Here is a 25,717-nt window from a genome sequence, read left to right on the forward strand (position 1 = left end):
TGGTTGAGGATCTGCCTCCTGCGTGTTTCCATGGAGATGTTACTGTTTTGCCCAGAATGCCCCATGGTGTAGCATTAGATCCTATGCCAGCTTTGTCGTGTCTTGCTCGTTTTATGAGACAGCAGAGAACAGAAATTTGTCTTAATTAATGAGGAATGTTGAATTGAATTGAACTTCCCTCTTTATAAAAATAGCTAAACTCCCTTTCAGTTGCTTCCACAATAACTGGGTTGTTTCTATTCTCATCAGATACATCATGACCTTAAACACAGAAACATAGAAATGCCTAAAATGCCTGTAATTAAATAAATGCAGGATATATGCAATATTGTTTTCATGGAGGCAAAAAGGTGTCTCTCCCAAGTTACATAATGCACCTAATCACTTTAACTAGGCCAGTAGAACGGGCGTGTTTGTTTACGTAGTCGGTTAGATAAATAGATACAGAGATAAATACTGCGTTTAATCATTAGTCCATTCTTTTGTAACTATTGCAAATCCCAAATGGTGTTCTTTAGACAGAGGACACGCCCGTAAAAATGATAAGCTGACAGAGGACTTGAAAACTTGTCCATCTTCCTTATGTGGCTGTGTCAGACCGGTATGTGTGTGTGTGTGTGTGTGTGTGTGGTGAAATTTGTGAATACCGTGACGTTGTGGGGAGGCACAGAGGTACACGAGGCGGTTGACAATCAGAACAGTGTGGAATCAGAACTCATGTGGACACACCCTGGTCATGTCACGGTTGTCAACGCAAGAATTTTCCATGTGTCAGATGAAATGTACTGTCTGCACTTCCATGTCAGGAGTAAAAGCACTAATCTTACATGTAGATATGATATGAAAAACAGACACATCATTTCCGCATTTGAATTAAAGGAACTGTGTGTAGTCATGCTCTTTTTATAGGTATTTTTTTAGATGCAATCACATTTGAATCTGCAGATAGAGAACACATAAAAGTTTTCTTCGCGTATGGACAGGTCATGCCTCATGTGAAAGATCAGAACCTCCAGAATTCACTCACTGAGCTGCAAAGGCTGCACTAGCACTGATTAAAGATTGAGTGAGGATTCAGAGTCCTTTTAGGTCTAAATCAGCTAGATTGCAACTTTGAAAATGACAGCTCAAATGCGAAAATACATGGTCTGCATTCACTTCTCATTAAATGTTTCTTTAAACAAAATTCAATTGTAGTGATTTGAGTCTTTATAGTCTTTATAAACATTGTGTAAAGGTTTTTTCAGAGTAAAAGTGAAAAATAATACTCACTCAACATTAGAACCTCTTTTATTTATTTTCAAATACATCTCAAAGATTTGTTTTTAAGCATTTCATAAAAAACAGCATTAAATCCCAAACCAAAAATTATCAACAAATGTGAACTTTCAGCATTTATTCCCATAATATACAAAAGATCTACCTGTTATTTGCAAATATTTAAGCACACGCATATATAGAAATATATTTTACAAAAGAGTGCATTAACAGAAACAAAACAATACCCAGGTTACTAATAGAAGTTTGTTTGGTATCAGTCAAGATTAGTGATTCTTGTTCATTTGTGGAAAATACTTTTGGCTGTGCTTCATTAAGAGAAAACTTCTTTTTTCCCAGCAGGAGCACTAAAAAATCTAGATAATCTTTTTTGCCTTGATGGTACCTTTAACAACAACTAGTATGCTAACCCTGCACTTCCTGATTATCTGGACAGTAAAATGCTTTTTAATTAAATGCAGACAGCAGAACAGAGCAGACTTATTTTAATCTCAAAAGCTGCTTGTACTGGGGCAGGACAATTTTCCTCAAATACATGGTAAAAAAATCTGGTAAAAGACCTTTGATAAACTTTAATAAATAAACCATGCTTTATTACGGCCAATTAAGCTATTATAAAGTGATACCAAAATGTGTTTAGTATTAACTCCATTTTGCATAGAACAATGCAGTATAAAATAATGTTGTAAACTATTAAAGGCAATCTCTGGATATACAAAAAAGTGCAAAAAAAAGTGTAGTTAAAGTCATGTTAGAACAACTATTTTTCCATGTGTGATTCAAAATATTAACATCAGTCCACCGACCTAAACAACAAGTAAAAACTGTACCTGTACAGTACTTTTAAACATGACAGTTGCAGTCTTTAGCAGTACAAACGAGAGGTCACCAATCAGAGTGGTGTGGGGTGGGGATAATTGGTATGCCCCGCTGTAGGTCTGACTGGTTTGGCCTGTTGTTTATGTGGGAGTTCCTTCACAAGTACTAGGGCAGTAAATACAATGTTTTAGGGCGAGGACCAGTGAGGGACACTCTGACTGAATGTCCTTAAAGGAACTGTATGTAGTCGGCATTCTGAAGATGTTAAAAAACACATTAAAATAACAATCCTAAGCATTACAATAGTTACCAGTAAAAGCTGTATTTGATTTGTTTATCTGAGGACACAGTTAGTTCATGTTTATGGAATTTAAAATCAAAATCATTCATTTTTGCTATGAGCCAGCTGAAAAACCAATACTGCAATGATAATGTCAAGGTTGCAAAAAAAAAAAAAAAAAAGACCCAAAACATAACAAAAACACAACCAAAAAATGGCAGCAGTAAAACTGTACTTATGGTCATCATAGCACACAGCCAGTGAAGTAGCATTCTAAAACAGTGTCTCAAAATGTGGTGGTACACAAGCTCCTTCAGGTGGAACTCTACCAAATTTTTAGTTCATTTTATACACTTTTTGGTTTTTCTTTAGATAAATCTTTGTTTAGAGTTACAGTAGAAATGTGTAATCCAGTTTAAGACCTAGATTTGACCTTGGAATAATCCTGTTATAAAGTATTTCAAGTTTGAGTGGCACTGTTCTAAAATATTCTAACACATTGTGACAAACTGACATTGTGGATACAGCAAACAAAGAACACCCTATGCCCTGGATTCTCTAGATTCAGTGACTGTGACTTTCTTATGTTGTACAACCACTCTCTGACTGCCTGAAGCTTTGGGCCCCGATGTCAGCGCAAAATCCTCCACTGACCCCGTGGAACCCGACAAACCGCCAACCACGCTCTGCACATTCACCGACCCCTGACCTGTGACCTCTAGCCCCTGACCCGACGAGCCATGGCGGGAGAGAACGACGCGCTGTCCGCCCTGCTCCGTCACCCCGCCCTCCTCCACCAATATCACCTGCTGCTGCGACCTGGAGGAGCCACCTTGGCCCACCTGCCCTACCTGCCGATCCACTAGAACCACGCCTTGAGATCCTTGCAGACCTCCCACCTGCACCAACCCTTGAGTCAACCCCACCTGCCCCAACCCTTGAGTCAACCCCATCTGCCCCACCGCAACCTGCCCCACCTGTCCTACTGTTTGCTGAGCACCCCCTGCCACCAGCACCACCTGCGGGTTAGGCTCCACCATGTACATGGGCGTGGCTGCGTAGTACATGGCGGGCTGCTGGATGAGCAGAGTCTGAGTAGGCACCTGCACGTGTACATTGGGCCGATTAGTTTCCGTGTGCCGCTCCTGGATCAGGGTGGAGTTACCGGAGGTCACGTGGGAAGAGCTGACGTTGACGTTGCTCTCCCTGTCGCGGATGGTTTCGGAGTGCGTGTGGACGTGGGTGTGCGTGGAGGGAATAACCGGAGACACGGGTTTGGGAGGGGAGATGGAGAGCCCGGTGTCCACGGTCTCGGTTACGATTTCAGAGCCCTGGCAGATTTCGGCGAGCTTTTTGAACTTGGGTCCGAGGTCGTCGAGGAAAGAGAGGTCATTGTCTTTCTCCAGAAGACTGCAGCAGCCCACCGAACCTGTTGGTGACGCCCGCCCCTCATAATCGTACACCAGAAATCCATCTTTTTGTTGGTTTTGCTGCGATTCATGACTGGATTTCTGTAACGCAGAAAACATCAATGTGTTGAGAAAAAATCTGTACTCATTTATTCTTGTCATGTTTTAAATGCACTGTCCTGGACTTTTCCTTTTTCCTTTTACTTACTTACTTACTTTACTACTCGTAAAAACATGAAAAAAACAGATCTGGTTAATTTTAAGTTTTAATTTCAAGTTTGCAGTGTTCCAAAGTTATTCCTCTTATCTTATGCATTCCGAACAAACAAAATATTCACCGTTATGTGTTTCCCTCTGATGGATTCAACATTTATATTAATCTCACTGTGTATGTAATGGTAATGTAATATTCACTTTTGGTTATTTAATCATATTATAATCAATGTATCAATATGTGCACTTAAACAATTCTGTTTCTGAGTATTGCAGATTTCATGAGTTTGCAGAAGGTCACGAACTCCTGTCAAATTCAATAACAGGAAACATCTTGGGCGACCATTGCTTAAGGAGGATAAACTAAGGAGGATGAAATGAGGAAGGGCAGACTGACCTTAACTTTGGCCTGAATACTGTATTGAAGTGTTATTTTTGTGTTTCCTGTAAGCAAAAGAGGAACTACTATCTACTACTATCTAACTACTATCCTTTAATGTTTAATGTTTTGCATGTTCCCCCTCCCGTTCTGAGAGGAGTAGTTCCCATTGTAACTAGGGGTCCTAATATTGAATAAAAGGCGTGGAGAAACGAGAGAAGGCTTTAGAGGGTATTAAGTGAACAGCAAGTTACATGTAACTAAAGCTCTTCTCTCGGTACTCCCTCCACGCGTGTAAAAGATATTAATCTCTTGTCTTCTCTCCTGTTATTGAATATTGAGTATAGGTGTAAAGGTGAACCTATCACCCTCGTTTGTGGTAATGCTAACAAACACTAGCATGCTAACTGTGTTCTTCCTGATTATTAGACGGTTGAAGCAGGCAGTGGACTTATTTTAACCTCATGAGTTGCTTTTTATACAAAATATCTCAACTGGAGCACGGCAAATTTTGCTCAAATGTTCAAATGGGAAAAATTCGGGTACAGACCCTTTAATTCAACCCAGTACGGCAACATTCCACCTCTTTCTCAAAAATGGATTTCAGATGTTTTTTAATATCTTGCAGGAATAAAAATGTAATCTCTCTAAGCTTCAATTCAGCTCCAACGCACAAAAAAATTCAAAAGAGGCTGTACTAACATTAAGTCCAAACTGGTTGACGTTGTTTAACTAGCAAAGTGGAAAGGATTAAGGACAGACATACACATTTAAACAGCATACTAGATTCACATGAACCTCGCCAAACACGCTGCAGGCTATGTTTCTTATCACTTGCAATGTTTCAACTGACAATTCCCAATTTCTCCTAAATAGATATGGACAATATTGACTCCTTATCTAAATACTTACTTATTTTTATGTGGATTCTCCTAACTTTTGCAATCCTTTTGATGCGTGCTAAAATGTACCAAAATGTAATGTAATGTAAATTTTCAAATTTTGCATAACCTCAAAACAACACATTTCTTCCCCTTAGAAGTATATGGTTCTATCTAATGTTTTTGCCAAAATTGAGTATTATATATTCTTGTTTCTGAATACCTTCTTCAAGAGTTTGGTAATTGTTTAGGTTTATATTAGCAAAAAAAAAAAAAAAATCCTTCCTGATTCCATTTTCTCTGTGAGTGGTCAAAACTTTGAGCCTCAATATTTCTGTAGCTACCGAGAACCCAAATAGAACCATATTCTATTTACACAATTTATATTATTTTAACTTTTACTCACATTTAAATAATACTCTCCCAGGAAGTTTTCGGAGAGGGCCATGCCGTCAAATGCTCCAGCACCAGTTTGGGTCATGTAGTGCTCGTGTCCGGTCAGCGTCCCTCCCTGAAAGTGTTCCCTGTGCCCATATCTGTTGAAGTGGCTGTACTGGTTATAATCGTCCACGTTCTCCCTCCATGTGTTTGTGTGCATGCCTCCTCCAAACCCTCCTCCAAACCCTCCTCCTCCTCCTCCCATGGTTCCACCTCCGCTCAGGGTGTTCACGTCTTTAGTGACCACCCCCGCGCCACCATCTATCTCCAGGGGGGCGGTGAGGAGCGGCACGTCCTAGAAAAAATGAATATGCAATGGTTGGGTTTCAGATAATGTCATAATATTAAATAGTATAGTAGCGTGAGCTATGATATTTATTTTGTCACGTAATGTTGAAATGTTGAAAAAAATATTGCAATGCATTTTATTTTATTTTTAAAATTTAACCCTCTCCAGGCAGACGTTGCAGATTTGCAACAGCTAAATGCCAATTACCTACTTACTCCACATCCATATTTTATGAGCTTTTTTAACTCAGGAGCCTTATGTCCCATCCATGCTGATAAACGTGGGCGATGCAGACTGTGCAAGAATGGCTACACGCAAACGGCCTGTCAGAAGTGCAAAATACTTTTTTTTTTTTTTTTTTTTACAAAGAATAAAAAAGTCAGGATTGTATATTACTACCCAATATTACAATTTTCCCCAAATATCAGATTTTTCCTGATACTAAAAATTAATTTGAGCCTGAGAGGGTTAATTTAAAAGGATGCAGCACTATTACGTACAATAAGTGTCTCAGACTATTATTATGTATGATCCACCATATGGACAGGATAAATAGCAGGTAAAATGACAAATGAGGGTAAAAAGAGGCAAAAAGTGTAATTTGTTAAACTGCTGATTTTGTGATTAAGTTGGCTAAAAAGAATAAGAGTTGAAAGAATATCGTTGTTGTCGTATATGGTTATTTTGTTGATGTCTTTAGGTTCACTATGTAACTTTTACAATAATGTGAATGGTCGCCACATGCTTGTCTTCATGGAGATGCTTTGAGGAACGTCATTAAAATTATCTGAGTTCATAAAAACAAGCAGTTGAAACCACCAAGCCAAGTTACAGCTCATATTGTGGAGATTTGACCCCACTCACACTTTTCAATGTGTTTTAGCAGTAAAATAATCTGTAACTGCATTATAGCCATATAGAAAAAAATATATATATATTTGAATTAGCAAATAATGTGCATAAATTATGTACCTTGTCTTCTCCTTTTCCCTCAGTGTGATATGAAATAAGCTGTTGTTTTGTTTCAAAAGGAATAGCCTTGAAATCTCCTAGAGCAGAGGCCCCTCCACACAGGCAGAACAGCAGCAGCAGAGGAAGCACTGAAACACACAATACAATACTTGGTTACTGCTAACACTTGTGGACTGTTTGCACACAATATTTACTGGAATGTCCCATCATTATTTATATGTTGCAGAAATGTAAATGTAATTCTTTGTTCTGATATTCAGGAGAAGGACTGATAATCAATAGATTTTTTTAATAGAGCGTAATTTTAAACTCCACTTTATATATTAAAAAATCACCATGTTGTCTTTTGATACTTGATACTTTTGATACTTTAGATTTTAATAATAAGTCTAATTTTAACACTAGTTTTAGTAACAACAATTAGAAACGTGTAAGTACTGAGATGAATGTATAGTTTAGTGTCTGCAGAAGTCTGTTATGTAGTGCAGATACACAGCAGGAAGTATCAAATGTAATATCCTGTCATTTAAAATAACGTAATGGGGGAAATTAAGCACACCGTTAAAACTTCTTCCCACTCCTTTTCGAACAATACATAACATACTATTATATATTTTATGTAAAAAAAAAAAACTAAAAAAAAACTTGTTTTCAACTCTACACACCCTGAAGTCAGCAATTATCCAGATGACAGCATCTAGTTACCTCCGCCAAGGAGGTTATGTTTTTGCCGGCGTTTGTCTGTTTGTTTCTTTGTTTGTTTGTTTGTTTGTCTGTTAGCAACATAACTCAAAAAGTTATGGGCCGATTTTGATGAAATTTTCAGGATTTGTTGGAAATGTGAAAAGGAAGAACTGATTTCATTTTGGGGGTGATCCGGAAGAAATCCTGGATTCACTTTGAAATTTTAGTTAACATTGTGGTAAATGGGGCCAAAAATTTTGTTTCTCAATATCTCGGTTAATTATTGACCAAACCCCATGAAATTTGACTCAGGAATGGACAATGGGATCCTCTTTCATATTCCAAATTGAAAGATACAAGACAAATATTTATGGAAAACACAATTAATATGAGGGGGACTGTAGTCCTTGGAGGAGGTCTGTGCTCTCTGAGTGCTTTTCTAGTTATTTTTGTATTAGATAGATTAGAAAATCCATTCACTTTAACTGCAAAAGAGGTGCAAAGAGTTGTTGTTTTTCTTATCTTATCTGTGTAGTAAAATGTATTTTCATATTTAAGTACAAAAACTCTTATTCCATTGGTAGAAAATTTTACTTACACGTGAAATTTACTCAAATCATGATAAAACCTTCTTAATTCAAGTCATCTTAACTTGGCTAGATTTTAGTGTTTGCAGTGTATTTATGTGAATTACACCTAAGCAGCGTTCCTTTTGCACATACCACAGCCCACCCCGAGTCCCACCTAGGTCCCGCCCTTCTCAGTTGCGGTCTCCCTGTTACAACTTGCATGTTACGTTGCCATGAGAGAAAGTAAATGACTCTTAAGAAAACACAGGTTACTCACATAGTAGAAAGAGCAGGCCTAGCAGCAGCGCAAGGATACCCCAGGGCCCGAACTCCACAGTCTTGTTGGTTCGATGTGTGCAGGTTTTTGTATTCTCCTCACAAGTGCACACAGACACATCCATCACCTGCACCTCTCCACATGCTTTGCCCTGCTGGTCTTTTATCTCCAGGGCAACCTTGTAATGACCGGGCCAGACGTTGGAGTGTTCCCTCAGAATGACAGTAGTTTCTGAAAAATGGACAAAAAAGAATATATTGATTAAAATGTAAGCAGTGTTTTTATATGATAGGAAATATAATTCTATGTTGCGTCAATTTGTCTATGTTCTGGTTTATTTTGTTTGTTCTGGCTTTGCATACATTTTTTATAACCACATAAGTAGAAGCTGGAGATTAACTAATATTGCATAGAGCCCAGGTTGGCACCCTAGTGCCTCCGCTCAATTTCATTTCTCTCCAGCGACTAGGAATCAGAATACACTAGATTGTTTGCAAAAACCCCGGAAGTGCAAGTTCAGGCACCAAACAATCAGCGAAGAGCCATATATTCAGTGTTGTCAACAATTCCCGAGATCAAGGATTTAAAGTTGGAACAAAGAGAATGTTTGGTGAATTTCATCACCTGCTTCCTATGGGATTTGGAAAAAGCTTAATATACCAGTTAGCCTTGATAGCGGCGCATTACATATGCGACTGCCAAATAGCAGCGATTGGTTAAATGATAAAAAGTACCCACCTACCGTCGAGTGAACAAATTCTAACACTGCAAGGTTAGATGTTTTCTACGAAGTGAAACCAGGTGATGAATCAGGCTAGTATACAACATCACATCAAAAAATTCTAGAGATTCTTGATTTCTTTTATATTTTTAGAAGTAAATTTGAGTAGTAAATGTGCACCATGCAACTTTTTTCACCACGTGCTTGTCTCTATGGAGATATTTATTATTTCCCACAGTATTTCATTAAACTTCTCCACGGAGAAAAGCCAGTAGTGCCACAGGATCAAGTTACCAGTCAAATATGTGGAGAGGCAACTGTACGTTTGCAATAAAAACACCTTCATCAAATGTGAGATAGATAAGTTCAAATTCCAACCAAAGCAATAACATCTCTAGGGTAACAAGCAGGGTACATAGTGCAACTTGTCAATGTTTTGTACCAGCACATATACATAAAAAACTGTTTAATTTAGCTGCAGTTCTGTGCATATTTAGCCTATGACAGATTTCCAATGGTAATAAAAACTAATGATGGAGTCTATTCCTGGAGTGACATGTTCCAGCTTTAATTTACGACCACCAAGATAAGATGTGCAGTTAGGCCTGTCACTGTAATTACTAATTCAACTTATTCCATATATGAAAGCTAGAACAGTATATTTTGGGGCCCAAATTTATCATGTGTACAATTTCTTTTTAGTTATGTTTCTGCACTTTGATAAGATTTGAGCTGACAAGGGCTGAATAAATTAGCCAGGCTGGCACCACCTAGTACCTCCGCTCAATTTCGTTTCTCTCCAGCGACTAGGTCAGGAATCAGAATACACTAGACGGTTTGCAAGAACCCTGGAAGTGTGAGTTCAGGCACCAGCCAATCAGCAATGAGCCATACATTCTGTGTTGGCAACGATTCCCGAGATCAAGGATTTAAAGAGAATGTTTGCTAAATTTTATCAAGGGGAAAAACGTTATTGCCCTTCTTCCTACTGGATTTAGGAAAAGCTTAATATACCAGTTAGCCCTGTTAACTGCATTACATACGTGACTACCAAATAACAGCGATAGGCTAAATAAAAAAAGTACCCGCCTACCATCGAGCAAACAAATTTTAACGCTGCGAGGTCAAACGATTTCCACAAAGTGAAACCGGCTGATTAATCAGGCTATGAGTAAATAACTTCTATAAATATAATTATTGGTTCATTCTCTATTTATTTGTTACAGCTCAGGCCCTTTAATGATACTGACTATTTAAAAATGGTTTACTGGGATTATCTTCATTTTAGTAACATACAATAGTTTCAATATTTCTTTGTAGCCATATATTGTGCTTCAAATCTTCAAAACTGTTATTGTGACATGCCTCTGTGTAGTGTCTTGGTAAACCTGCTTGGAGAACCATGATTATATGATGAAAACTTGATACTATAATCATCAAACGTGACTGAACCTGCTAAACCGATGGTAGTTAAAATAGTAGTCTGTCTTACCATTGAAAGGCTCCACAGTCCATTTTCCTCCTGTAGTTTTAGATTCAATGATAGTGAAAACAAATGGTGCTGAGTTGGGGAATTCGTCTTTATCGACGGCCGTGGCGTAAACAGATGTGTCCTCGAAGCACATGGTCTGTTTGGTGACGGTCAGCTCTGGGCAGTGGTCATTGAAGTCCTCCACTTGAATTGCAATGGTGCCGGTAGCAGTCTTGGCTGGGGAGTCTAAAATATGGATAATATTATCACTATAAGTTACTACTACAATAGTCCCAAATACTACCAACACTATTTCTCAGATATTATTACATTTATTCACACACTAGAATTAAATGTTGCTTGGTGTCTGTACAACTTTTTAAGGTCCTATATTATGCAAATTTGACTCTTATGAGCTTTAAGCCATGTTACTGTGAAAGGAGTTAATTTATGGAATAGTTTTGACAAAGATATAAAAGAATCAAGTACAATGATGGCATTTAAAAAACACAGTTCAATGTGTATGAAAAACGAAACTAATTTGTGCAAGATTTCAGTTTGCAATTGATTAATAATTGTGACTGAAATGTACTGATTTGAACTGTTTTAAAGTAACTATCGGTGTTGATGTATTGTCTGGAAAAGGGAAAAGAGGGCAGATAACATAAAATGACTCTTCTTTCTGCTCCTTTTCATTCATTTCTTGTATGTTTGATGTTGTGACACTGTTAATGCTTTTTTATACTTCATCAATGAAAAAAAAAAAAAAAAAAAGTTAGAATTATTATATTATATATTAGTCTGGCTCTATCTTCATAGCTCAAAATGCTCTGTTCCACCTCGTGATGTCATGAAGCGGTAGTTTTCAAGATAACAGCTACCTTTTACCTTTAGTTCACTAGAGATTGGCAATTCCAGATCTGAAATCATCCAAATGATTCTAGTGAAGGTGTACGGAGTTTATAAACACAGTGGAGCACTTCCTGTATTACCACGTGGTAGTATCACAAGGTGGAACAGAGTGTTTGAGAGATGAACACTAAATATGCAGGGTTTGTGTGTATAACATGAAACAAAACACAACTCCAGGTATATTTGTGATGAGGAAACAACATTATAACATATGAGCCCTTTAAAGTATACATTTATTTTACTTACCGTTAGTGATGCAAATAATTTGAGCATAGTAGGTTCCATTGATCAAGTACTTGGACTCCCGATCTGGCAACTTATTCAGCTTAATGTCAGCTGTATTCTCATCAATGATCAGCCAGTTATCCTCATCATAGATCTTCGCATATCTAAAACCATTCAATAAAATAAAATTAGTCAATAGCCCTCTGTAACATTTCTAGCGGGTGGTGAGAGTCCGCTACCACCATGTAGATGCTTACCTTCCTTGGAATGTTTCACAGTATAGCATTAAACATACCTGTCATGCAAATATCTAACCTTTACGCTGGTGTCACCTAGTTAACCCCAACGAAGATAGATGAGTTTAGCAGATGAGTTTTCCAGACAGTGCAATACCTAGGCCTGTCATGATAATTAATATTTCGACTTATCGTTCAATATATGTTAAATGGAAGAATACTTTTAAGGGGCCAATATTTATTAGTTATTTTTCTGTACTATGATGAGATTTGAGCTGTAGAGAGTTGAATTATGAACTTCTACTCATTATAGAGACATACTAACTACTTATGTGTTGCATTCTGATATTTATATTAATTAATTTATTTATTTATTTTACTGTAATATACGTTTAGAGTAGTTTTAGCGGGAGAATTCTGCTTTATGATTTAGTTTCGATATTTTTATTTATCGTCTATATTTACTTCAGCAGTATATCACGCTTCAAAATATGACCTAGTGCCTCCACTCAATTTCATTTCTCTCCTGTGACTAGGATTCGAAATACACGAGACGGTTCACAAAAACCCCAGAAGTGCGAGTTCGGGCACCAGCCAATCAGCAAAGACATTCTCTGTTGGCAACGATTCCTGAAATCAAGGATTTAAAGCCGGAACAAAGAGAATGTTCAGTGAATTTTATCAAGGGAAAGACATTATTGCCCTTCTTCCTACGGGATTTGGGAAAAGCTTAATATACCAGCTTGGTTAAATAAAAACAAGTACCCGCCTACTGTCAAGCGAACAAATTCTAACACTGCAAGGTCAGACGGTTTCTACGAAGTTAAACCAGCTGATGAATTAGGCTAAGCAATACCATCTCCATGGAGACCAGCACGTGGTGGACCCTCCACCGTAAAAGTTACTACGCTATTTTGCATATTTTGTACATACCTGACGTTAGTCGCTATCAGCCCTGTGTCCGTATCTATGGCAGCGTATCTACTGATGATGGAGTGGAGTGTCACTTGTGTACGGTCTTCTGAAATGGCCACTACTTTGACACTTGGCTGGAATTTGGGGCCTTCTTTCTGGTTGATCACATTGATTTTGATTGGGTATCCTTTCCCGGCTCCTCCTCCAGCCCCTCCTCCAGCCCCTCCTCCTCCTACTCCTCCTACTATCACCGCACTTCCAAAGTTGTACGACGCTTTGTTGCGCACAGACACTTCCAGGTTGACGACTTTGAGTTCTTCATAGTCAATCGACTGTAATTAGAGTTGTAAATAAGGTTGAAAAATGTGTTATGATTATTAAGAAAAGAAACATTATATATTTTTATAATTATTTATGATTACTGACACCATAAACAAACAACTGTCAAATTCTTAATTCACTTTCATTCACATTTTCTAATACAATATGTGACTAACTATAAGAAATCAAACTTAAGTTAATGTGAATATACATGGCCAGGTAAAAAAAAAAAAAAGAACTGAAATCACTTAAATTTGCTCAACTTTTTGTGACCTAAATAATTACAATTTAAAGTAGACCAAATATTCCCATAATTAAATATTAAAGGTGCAATATGTAACTTTTTGTGGTACAGACAAATTACATGCTACACTCCACTTGTTTGTTTCCATGACGATTTATATTGTCTTATCTATGTATCTAAACATATCGATCTCCATAGAGACAAGCTGCTGATGCCAGAAGGTCTAGTTACTGGTCAGATCTGTGGAGTTTTCCAAGTTTTATAGAAATGAAAACATCAAAAACGCTACATATTCCACCTTTAATAATGAATTAACATTTGCAATATTTACCTTCTGAATCATGATTATTCCCTCATTTGTTTTTGGATCCGTGGTAATGGTGAAATAGCCAGCCTGGTTTCCGTCGGTTATCTCATAAACAGCCATCCAGTTTTCAGAGTACATCATGTCCAGGTCAATCGCTTGAATCCTCAGCACTTCCACATTCACTGTATTTTCCTCCACACTTGCCTCATACTAGAAGAGAAATCATTTCTCACAACAAAGCCAATAATAACAGTTTTTTTTTTTTAACAAAATGTAGAAAACAATGACTTACAAATTCTCTTTCCAGAGTGGGAATATTGTCATTTATGTCCAGAAGTTTTATTTCAATTTCGCCCGTTCCCACATTTGCTCCAGCTGCACCATTCATATCAGCAGCTCTTATGGTGAGCTTGTAAGTGTCTTTAGTCTACAGAAGACAAACAGATGAGCCATTGCATTAGACATATTCATATTACACTATTGATACTTTGCAGCTGATGTAATCAACGTTCTCTAGGGCGGGGTGAGGCTAACTGGAGGCACTGCTCTGTCTGTGAAGCTCTGTTACTCAAGTTAGATTTTAATGAGTTTTGTTTTTACACAACTGACTTAGGTGATACTGCAACAGATGCTTACACAAGTCTTTCTTAAATAACATTACAGTCACAACTAGAGATGTAACAATAACCGAAATATCGCGATATTGTATCGTCAAAGTTCTCACAATAATAGCGTGGACCATCACAATATATTGAATTTCAAGTCTCTTTGCTTAAATTAAGAGTTATGGTGCAAGAGCTAAAAAAAAAAAGTCAGAGGGAACTACATAGACCATGATCCTTTGCTCCATTTCAGTGCAGACTACAAGAAGAAATAATGCTTCTAAGCACTTTTAAGTCTTAGTTCTTTGGATTAAGTCTTGTCAAGGCATTTTAAGAGGAAAAAGTAGCATATTAACGCCACAAAATATCGCAATAAATATCGTGCTGTGAGATGTATATTGTGAAAATATCGTACCGAGAGATTTGGATATTGTTACAGCCCTAATCGTGAGCCTCCCTACCATATCGTGAGCTTTCCCACGATATCGCAATAAATATCGTACTGTGAGGTTCATACCGTGACGATATTGGATTGTGAGACTTGGATATTGTTACACCCCTAGTCACAACCCTCATATTGATCTCAGTTTGTTTAAATCCATTTTGCACTTTTTACTTGAGCTTTTTAACAATCTAAAAACATGTCACACTGTATTTACTAAAGTGGGCATTGTTTCACCATGGGAACTGCTGCACATTCCTCCATAGACATACTAGTAGTCAGAGAAGTATCAATAATTCGTATGATTCATAAAAGTAGCTGACCTCTCTGTCCAGCGTAGTCCTTCGCACTATGACCTCTCCTGTTCTTGCATTTAGCTCGAACATGCCCCCGACATTACTCTCCTGCACAATACTGTAATGTATCTGTGAGTGGAGAGAATTTTCTTCATCTGCGTCAGTGGCGATCACCCTCATCACAACGGTGCCTGAAAACATTGAGTGAAAAATGTGTTTAGAAAGTCTTCATGAAATTATTTTATTTAGATTTATTTAGATCTTAATTGTCGTCTTACCAATTGCACTTGCTTCAAGAACTGAGCCAGTCTGTAGTTTGATCACAGGTGTACAGTCATTCTGATCCAAAACTTTGATAGGAATGGGGATGTCTTTTTCTGCACGGGTTCCATCGCTAAATCTTGCCTCACCTAGTAACTAATACAAAAAAATATGTGTATTAAGGTTTTTTTTTTCTTCTTTCTATCGTTTTTAAAATACAGCATGCAACTTTCTGGCGGTGGTATGTCCCCTTCATGACTCCATGGAATTAAAAAGTTAAAACCACACTCTGGAACATTCTCCAGGGATAGATATATATTTTTATGCCACACTGTGCAACATTATAGCCAAAGGACCAACATTTCCATGGAAACAAGCAGGAAGAGGCACTTCACCAGGCCATGTAAGAGTCAGGTTTGTGAAGATACAAGCCCGCTCACAGTAAGGATACATGTTTTCTAAGTTTTTCAGTGCAACACAACCAAATAGAAAACAAACAAAAAAAACTAATAATAATCATGCAAAACATGTTATTTTTAAATAATTATTCCACTGTGCTTACTTGATAGGAGTCAAATTGTTCTCTGTCCAAAATAGCGTAGATTCTAACATATCCCGTGTTAGAATCAACGCCAAATACATTAAATGGGTACTCGTTAACACCAGGGCCACGTAGTGAATAGAAGACTTTTGTGAAATTTTCTTTATCCGAGCGAATCTAAGGAAATAAGAAAAAAACATTTTGTCAAACGAGTAAAACACAAGACATTTCTGTAATCCAAACTATGAGTCAAATGAGTCATCATGTCTGTGAAATCGAGTTTGATGCATCACCGTAATTCTAAAAAGAAAAGATTTTATGGTTATTGACAACATAACCCAACTATTGAGAACTTCTTAATTCACTTTCACTGACATTACAATATGTGACTAGCTTTATGAAAATTAACTTTGAACTGAAATGACAAAATTTTACTCATAATATTTTCACAATTATTTGAACTAAACAATCCAAATATTTGATAAACCAAATAATCCCCAAATTAAATGTTAAAGGGCCCACATTTTCCTAATCATAAACACAAATTATTTTCTTTAACAGAGCAAATCTAAGGGAATAAAAAGGAACATGTTGTCACACAAGTAAAAGACAAGAGTTTTATGTTATCCAGCCTGTTCCGAGCTGTCTAAACTATATGTCAAATGATTCATCTTATCTGTCATGAAGTCTGATTTGTCTGTCACCTTAAGGCAACACATTACTACACTCAACAGGTGTACTATACAGACAACACTGCTCATACAATATAAAGGTAGAAACATGCCATCTCCATCGCTTTTCCCAAAAATACAAAGGACAATAACTCCCACATAGCAAAAAAAAAAAAAAAAAACAGATCTAGTTTATCTTACACTAAAGAGGGACTTCATCTTAAAGGCACATTGTGTAATTTTTCCGGTGGAGGGTTTTCTCCCTCTACAGATGTTTTGTCTGAAATGTTTCACATTTTGGTATTAAATCTTTCTATCTTCACTGAGACCAAACCAGACCAAGTTACAGGTCAGATCTATGGAGAGGCGACCCTGCTCAGAGTAAGAATGCCTGTTTTTCTAAGTGTTTTTGAGCTATAAAACCACCTGTGATTGAAAGAATGTAAGGTAGCACTGTTTAATGTCATACTGTGGAACATTCCAAGCAGAGCAATGACATATTCACAGAAACAAGCAGCACCAGAAAAGTTACACAATGCACCTTTAATCTCTAATTCTGATCAAATCCAGGTCACCGAACAGTCTTTAGTCCACACATTTTAAGATGTTAAGACTAGGCCTGTCACAATAACAAACTTTGAAGGGCAATACTTTGCTGAAGAAAACATAGCATTCCTCCATGAAATATATATTAAAACTCATTTATGACACTGATACAATAATCTTAAATCTCTCTAAATGTGCAACACTGTTAAAAAGTGTGAGCTGCAATAACCAAAATGAGGCTATCAAAATGAACAACTTAAGACTTAGTTTCTATCTGTGATTCAGATTTATCCAAACATTTGCAGCTCAAATTTTGTAGTAGAACAGAATAACTAACAAAAACTTGCCCATCAGTACAAGAAAAAACAAAAAATGGTTGTTTCAGCTATCATGTACAGAACCATAAATCGATATAGAAATAGTTAAGGACCCATTTTCACCACTTATTTTCAGCTAAAAAGACTATAAATTGCAATTGTCAGAGATTAAAACTTTAAAACAAGAGGCTAAAGAACATATTCATTTTTTCCCCATTTATTTCTTAAAGGGGGTTTCAGATAATCAATTACATTTTCAATAGCCATCGTCTTAGCCTATATATAGCCCACAATGAGCTACTTTTACGCATACCAAATCCAACGTGTCACTACGCCGTATTCCAACACAGCAAAAAAATTAATCAAAAAAGTACATACCCTGGCAATGAACTCAAGTCCCCTGTAGTCAATGTTCTCGTAAAGCCTTCTGGGAGCGATGATCCACTCGGCATCAACAGGAAAAAACTAAGGAAAAAATGTATACGTAAGTTAATTCACGTAGCGCGTAACCAGAAGTACAATTTGTAGCCGGTAGCAAATACTTTTCGAGAGTGTAATTCTTACAGTTTGATTTTTCCATTTTAAATATTAAAGTCGTAGCAAGCAGCCCCACCTGCCAAAATCCCGTTAACTCGCCTGAATAAATTTGGGGCGTAATGCGTAAAATTCGTACTTACCATTAAAATCAGAAACAAAAACCTAAATTTCGGACAGTTCGCCATCGGTGCTGGAAGTCTGTTGGGTTTACGTGATGTGGAACTCCGTTTGCTTTATGCTACACACTGTCTATTGTTGCTTTGGGCACAGACTTTGACCCTCTACTGGAGCAAGTACGAACTTAGTCAGCTATAGGCGGGTCCTTTCTCCCTGCCTGCTCGCTCACACTAGCTTTTCCTGATAACGGAGTCAGAAAGGTGGGGGTCCACTTTCCACGCCAGTGCATTGCTGTCGTGTTTGTGTACAGTCTATTGTTTTAACCTGAAAGGACAGAAAATACAGGTGAAGTGGCTTAAAAGCTACTAAAACGCCAAACGAGAAAAACGCGCGTATTGGGAGGGGGAAGCGTGTGAGAATTCCTGCCAGAAAGAAGATCCCCTGACATAATTAAACAAAGATGTGCTTCTAGACAGGCTCAGACTAACTCATAACTTTATTTTTCTTGTATTAGACGTGAACATAGTAGTAAAGGTCTATTTTTATCTGTATTCTTCTCTCCCCCGTGTAGAACTTCTTTGGTGGCTGTGAAATTCCTTTGCAGTGCATCCCAGTTTCTAGGTGAACCACTCGTAAAATGAAGCGAAGTACAAGCGCACAAATGGGGCAGTGTGATGCTTCTACACATCAAAAAGGGTAAAACAGACTGATATCAGCACACATTGGTTTGAGTTTGCGTAACCTGGATACAATCAGTGGGAGTGGCCCTTATCTTATGCATTTTTCATTACTTCGTGCATAATGCATTACGGAACCGGCCTTGCACGTTTGAACCAACATTTTGCACACTTTTAACTGTTTGATTATTTAAGGTGCAATTTGTCACTTTTCTGGGGGAGGACGCGCCACCTGCAAGTCACCATGGCGATGTTACAGGCTACATGTAATCTAAATACTACATAAATATGCGCACAGATATTAAATTATCTCCATGGAGACAAGTAGCTGCTGCCACCAGGTGTCAGATGAGATTTGTGAAGAGGAGTGGGAATGTTTTCCATGTTATTTCTGAGCAATGAAATCACCTATAACGCAAGATATAAATGTATAAATGCAAGATAGTTCAAATGAATGCCTTATTTTTGAGCATTCCAGGCAAAACAGCATTATCTCCACAGAGACAAGCACCAAAGAAGGTACATAATGCACACAGGCAAGCACATAAAACACTGGTGAGAACTTGGTTTCACGGCATGACTCATTCTGATAGCAGTTTGACCAATGATAAAGACATAGGCTCAACTGAAAAAGGGTAAGTAACAGAGTCCTTTGGTTGTTTGCCATGACAAATAGTCAGGCCAGGCAGGTGTGAATGGTCAGTGTGTTAGGATATGCAGCCAAGCGAGTCATACTGAGTTGTGAGCTGGGTGTGTCTCCCAGTGTGTGTCCACTGAAGGATAGGTGAACAGTTTCTGTCAACAGCAGGTGGGGAGGGAGACACGCACCAGTTATACGCTGTTGGTCCGACTCCTACACCACAACTGGTGCAAAGGTCATTTACTACTAAGTAACTATGGCAGCGTAATAAAGCACTATCAAACAAGGTTCTGCTTATATTACTGCTTCCACTATGATTTCTAATACCACTGTCTTCTACTACTACTATCAACACAACAATGCTACGAGTATTGATTGAGCTCCCAGCCTTCTATTGGAGTAGAGTCTTAAAGTTGCATTTTGTAACATTTCTGGCAGGGGCTCTGTCATATGCTTTTGTCCATGGAGATGTTATTGCATTGTCTGGAATGCTGTAGTAAAGACTAGCTTTTTCCATTTGAGGCAACTGGCAAAGATAAAGCCATCACTTTCGAGGCACCATTTTGAGATTTTGATCTAGGCTTTTGTCATGACAAGACTGGATTACCGCAATGCCCTCTATGTTGGCATAAGTCAGCTCGTACAAAATGCAGCTGCTCATCTTTTAACTGGTTCACGGAAATACGACCATGTGTCCCCAATCCAGTCTGCCCTTCACTGGCTCCCTGTTTGTTTCAGAGCGGATTTTAAAATACTTTTATTTGTTTTTAAATGCCTTAAAGGCCTTGGCCAACAATACCTTGCTGACCTGCTGGTGCCATACTCTCCGACGCGTTCCCTCAGATCTGCTGACCAGGCTCTGCTCGTGGTTCCTCAGTCCAGAGGGTTAGAGCTTAGAGGAGACAGAGCATTTTCTGTTATTGGGCCTAAATTATGGAATGAGTTGCCTATTCACATAAGACAAGCTGACTTTCTTCTTGCTTTTAAATCACTTCTTAAAACACACTTGTTTTCTTTGACTTTTCACTAGTTTTGAGCTTTTTTACTGTTCAATAATTGTTGTATATATTTTTTCATTGTATTATGAGATATATATAAGGAAGTGTCCACAAGCATTCTGACCAGAACTGAAGAAGCACCTTGGATGAGCTGGGAAAAGTATTCGACCAAATAAACTTTCGTCCAGTCGAGAAACTGAATTTCTCCTTTGCCTTGTATTATACATATGTTTTTATCATTGTGTATCTTTCGTCAATTTTTATGTTTTTAATAGTGCTTTATAAATAAACTGGATTTGGAATGTTTCACAGTATGGTATTAAATCTTACTATCTTCATGGTGACCAAACCAGACCATGTTACAGGCCAGATCTATGGAGAGGTGTCTCCATTCACAGTCAGCATGCCTGTTTTTTCTGGGTATTTTTGAGCTATAAAACCATCTGTAATTGAATAAATGTAAGGTGGAAGTGTTTAATTTTATACTGTGGAACATTTCAGGCAGAGCAATGTCATATCCAAAGAAACAAGAAGGTGACAGACCTGTGTAATTTTTTGGTTACTTAACTCCTAACCCTAACCCCTAGTTTTATTCTCTGGCTTTTAACATTGCATGAATTGGTGGTTCTCTGTGTCTTTTATTTGTTTGACTTTGGTTATCTTTTATTTGATTTTATACAGTTTTTTTTTTTTTATTGTTTTAGGACTATTATGATCAAATGTTAAAGTTTCACTTATACGTTTTGTTGTTTATGATCTCTGTGCAGCACTTTGGAAACTGCTTTGTGTGTAAAATGTGCTATAGAAATGGAAAGTGGATTTGGATAATATATTGGATATTGGATAAATATTACTGGTGGCTTAAAATTACTAGAACCCTATATGAGTATTTTGAAGTGAGTGTTCATTACTCGCACTAATATATAACACTTTAACATGGTTACACTTTTTGTATTAATTTTTATGTATAGGTGCCTTTTGTGACTTTTTATTTGCTGAGTCCCCTGCGTGAAATGTTATTGCTATGCTTAGAAAGTTCTAGACTATGCCATTAAATGTTTCTTCATGGAGACAAGCGAGTGATGTCACCAGGCCAAGTTACAGATCGGATCTGTCAAGAGGCAAGACCACACAGTAAAAAAAAATGCATCTTTTCTAACACTTATAACTGAATAAATATCATATGGATTTGTTTCGTGTGAACATTCCAGGTAAAACTTTCACATTCCCAATAAGACAAGCACGTGACAAACTCTCCACCGGAACTGTTACTCAGTGGAGCTTTAAAAAATACCCACATACATTCATGAAAACAAATCCCAGCACATTTCTAAAAACATATTCACGGAAAAAACATTCATTTGGTAATCCCATTTTATTAATTACATGGTTACCGCCCTGACATGTTGTGATAGAGACGGTTGAGTTGATTCACGCAGGGCCGCATCACAATTGTCAGACGAAGATTCACGCATTAATCACTCATATCATTTTCTTTTTTTTTCTTCAGTGTCAGCACATGGCTCACCCAAATACGAACACTCCTGTGACGTGCCTATCTCTGCTGGAGTCGAGCCACAGGGAGTGGAGCAAGGGAGGGGCCCGGGAGAATTGTGAGAGACTTTTTAACCTCCAACACAAGAGCCAAACTGAATGTGTAAAGCTCATAAACTTTTACTAATGTCACTTAATATCATGTCTTTCTGTTATGGATGAATGCTTCTCATCTTCCCGGTTATGTTTTGTTGTCAACATGCGGCTTACGTGTGCATGAATCAACAAATCGTCACCTGTCTGTTCTGAAACTTGGATTGTTGTCAAGAAAAATCAGAAAGATGTAATTAAGGTTATCTGAGGTCATGGTGTGAAACATCTTGTACCCAAACGATTCGAGGAATGTGCAAGATGTGTTTGTTTAGATAGTCTATGTAAGCCTATTCTTTACCAGCAGAATTTAGAAAAATACTGGAATAACAATCAAATAAATCAAGGTTTATTTAAGTTATAACATCTACAAACAACGCTACTTTCTATGTACAATTGTAGCAGTACAGTTACAATCATGACGACTAACACTTACTTTACTTCTTTACTTTTAAATATGTTTTACTACAACTACAACCATCCATGTAATTACAACTGTATTGCCCTACAAATACAGAACGCGCAACATCATATTTGGCCAAAATTGAGTTAATGTCAGTTCAGGAGTATTTGAGAGCTCCTTTATTGGGAAAAATACTGAGCTCAAAATTTACCTTTGACCCTTATTTGTCAGTTTGTGTCATCATGCAAAAGGCAAAAGGTAGTAACAGTGTATGTCAGGAGTCTCCAACCTTTTTCCTTTAGTGAGCTACCTTTACAAAGCTACAGATGTCAGTGGTCAGAAAAAATGAGCATATATAACAGCCATAATACACCTTAGATGGGGAACAGGTTAGATCTCCATACAACTTAAACTATTATCCATTTATTAGTGCACAATGTTAAACATCAAAATGATCGATTTACAATCATAATTAATTCAGTTTTACTTGGTCAGCACAGTATGTGTAATCAGAAATCATTTGGAGAGCTACTGGCAGCTCCCGAGCTACAGGTTGGAGACCCCTGGTGTATGTTTTGTTTATGATTTAGTTAATAAATAGATTTTATTTTAAAATCCAACCTCTTACCTCCTTTTTGTTGCAGCCTTGGCACAGAGTCTTAGCACATTAAATAATAAACCTTTGTATTCAATTATACTATTTTTCCACATTATTATACTCTTTAAAGTGAAAGTATTTTGGTATTTGTTCATACTGTACATACTATACTGAAAATTAACTTGTCATACTGTCAAACTGTTTGACTAATATCAGTTTCTGCCTTTTGCCTTTTGCACGACTCCTTATTTTTAACTCATGATACAAAGGCAGAGTACAGGAACTGACAAATAAGGGTCAAAGGTCAATTTTGAGTTCAGTATTTTTCGCATACAAATATTCTTCATTATAGCAACTAGTTGTCAAGTATTGGGGGCCCTACCTATTATACTTTTGTCTGGACAAAACAGAAACTTTGAAGTCATTTTTCTCAGTTTCACACTCAAGGTAAGTGGTAAGTTAAGGTTTTTTGCCTTTGTAGGACTGTGTACTTCTTAGATCTAAGTCTACAACTACTATCACTGCTACCACTACTACTGCACTAACTATTACAGTATCACAAAACCTTTCTGCTCAAAGGTCATCTAACTACTGCTGATAATACTGCAAGTATGAATGACAGATACCTTATATTGTCAGTAATTCTACTACTATACGAACTACTATGACAACTATAGGCTACTTTATACTACTTTTAATACCCAAATACCACTGACGTACATTGCATTTTCATTTTTTGAAATTTTTTCCCCTGATATTATTATAAATTATTATTTCAAAGGGAGTTTCACATAATTTTTCCCAATTTATTTAACACATTTTTCAAACATTGGTTAAAGGTTGTGATTACTGAAAAGAAAAGTACCTTGAAGAAAACACATTTTGCTGACAACTGACTCTCCTCCACAGATCTTGCCTGTAACTTATTTCGATCACATCACCAGCGTGTCTCTACTGGTAAGTTTAATGCCATACTGTGGAAAATGATTGGCAAGGCTGGCAAAGCAATAACGTCTTTCCAGACAATCAGGAACCAAACCCATCACTAGAAAACGTGCATAATGCAGCTTCAACTAAACTAGTAAATGCTAATTAGTATTTTTGCTTTGTTCATAGGAGTGTCACAAGAGGTCATTCTGCTGAGTCTCTTTCTGTCTGTTTCTTCTCAACCCTCCCTATCTTAATCATCTTGGTCCTGCCCACTATGACTCCCATGTGCATGCTCTTCCTGTCATTTTCTTCACCTTTCCTGTTATGACCCCTGCAGAAACAACTTCACAATATGTCTCCATTCTCCAAAGGTTTAAGTGCACATGACAGGCTAGATTATACATTTCACTGAAGATAACATCATTTTATTTAAGAATTTAAGTAAAAAATCCTGCCTAGTTTTTCTAGTTTTTAAATTTTGTTGAAGTTTCTCATTTTACTACCTGGTTGGACATTGACAGTAGGTAATTCCATAACTGTTACCTAGTGAGCCAAACAAAATCACAAAGTAGTTATGGTAAAACTAATCAAAATAAATAACAATACATTTATTCTGTTAAATTCAAATTTAAACTCAGAAAAACACTGAATTGTCTTAGCGTTTTGGATGGAATTTCGGTGTTAATGACATGTTAGAGCTCATTGCTATTCCTGTACTTTTGCATTTTTCTTCACAACATTTTCTCTACAAATTGCCACTTGACTGTTGTAAAACTATTATAAATATTTACCATGGGTTTCCAGCCAACCCCAGCTGAAATTAGAAAAATATAAAGACATGCAATTTGCACTTTAGGCCATTGAACTCATGGAAATGCATTGAAGTAGTGACTGGATTTGTCCTGATGAGTTTGAGGAGTTTTGAGTCTTTTCCAGAGAAATGGTCTGGTCTGGTGCTCTACATTCTTGTGGTGTTTGTGGAGGAGCAGAGATAGCAGGCTGTGTCTGTCATAAGCTTCAGAAATCAACATGAGATAGAAGAGGAGACAGAAGAGATAGGGTGAACCACATGCTAAACATACATAGGCGGAGAGGATTTCACACAGTGGATATTATCGAAACGTAAGCAGTTAGGGGAAAACAGGTTGTGGTCCCAAAGCAAAAACAGACATGTGACATTTTTTAAAAGGTGCACATGTCACACGTGCACATATTTTTGTGACAAACTTCATTATTCCCTTGCAAAGTTAGGCAATGTGGGATAAGAAATATTACTTTATATTTATGCTCATTAAATAGTTAAAAAAAAATCTAAATCAAACCATGTGATCTACTTGACCATTATTTAACAGGAAGCAATCAAATAATTAAATGGTTTATAATGATTTATATAGGCTTATTCTAACATTAAAGGGGCAGTTTGTAACTTATCTGGTGGAGGGTTCACCACTTGCTTGTCTCCATGGATATTTATAAGCTGATTACAAGGTTCCACAGTATGGCATTATACGTATTAAAGCAATGTTTTTATTTACAAAACTTTGAGCCCTAGCCAAACTCATTTTCACAAACTCACTTTTACATCACATCCCTTTAAAACACATGGGTTAACCATATCCTCCTGAGACCCATTGATTTATGTCCTTTGTAGTGGACA

At 37.3% G+C, this 25,717-nt stretch overlaps 1 protein-coding gene across 1 annotated transcript; it reads right to left on the reverse strand.

Moving 5' to 3' along the window:
• Window positions 1–1,272: 1,272 nt before the first annotated feature.
• On the reverse strand, window positions 1,273–18,353 carry LOC110157533 (desmoglein-2-like protein). The gene is made up of 14 exons (XM_020921884.2): window positions 18,194–18,353; window positions 17,895–17,981; window positions 16,004–16,159; window positions 15,459–15,597; window positions 15,208–15,371; window positions 14,133–14,267; window positions 13,865–14,050; window positions 12,987–13,300; window positions 11,839–11,981; window positions 10,702–10,926; window positions 8,489–8,719; window positions 6,959–7,086; window positions 5,666–5,992; window positions 1,273–3,888 (listed from the first exon to the last, which is right to left on the reverse strand). The coding sequence occupies exons 1-14, from the start codon at window positions 18,236–18,238 to the stop codon at window positions 2,920–2,922; spliced, it is 3,249 nt and encodes a 1,082-aa protein (XP_020777543.2). The 5' UTR covers window positions 18,239–18,353; the 3' UTR covers window positions 1,273–2,919.
• Window positions 18,354–25,717: the final 7,364 nt, after the last annotated feature.

The sequence above is a fragment of the Boleophthalmus pectinirostris genome, unplaced genomic scaffold, assembly GCF_026225935.1.
Source record: "Boleophthalmus pectinirostris isolate CB_2022bp ecotype Guang Dong unplaced genomic scaffold, ASM2622593v1 HiC_scaffold_16, whole genome shotgun sequence".
Lineage (NCBI taxonomy): Eukaryota > Metazoa > Chordata > Actinopteri > Gobiiformes > Gobiidae > Boleophthalmus > Boleophthalmus pectinirostris.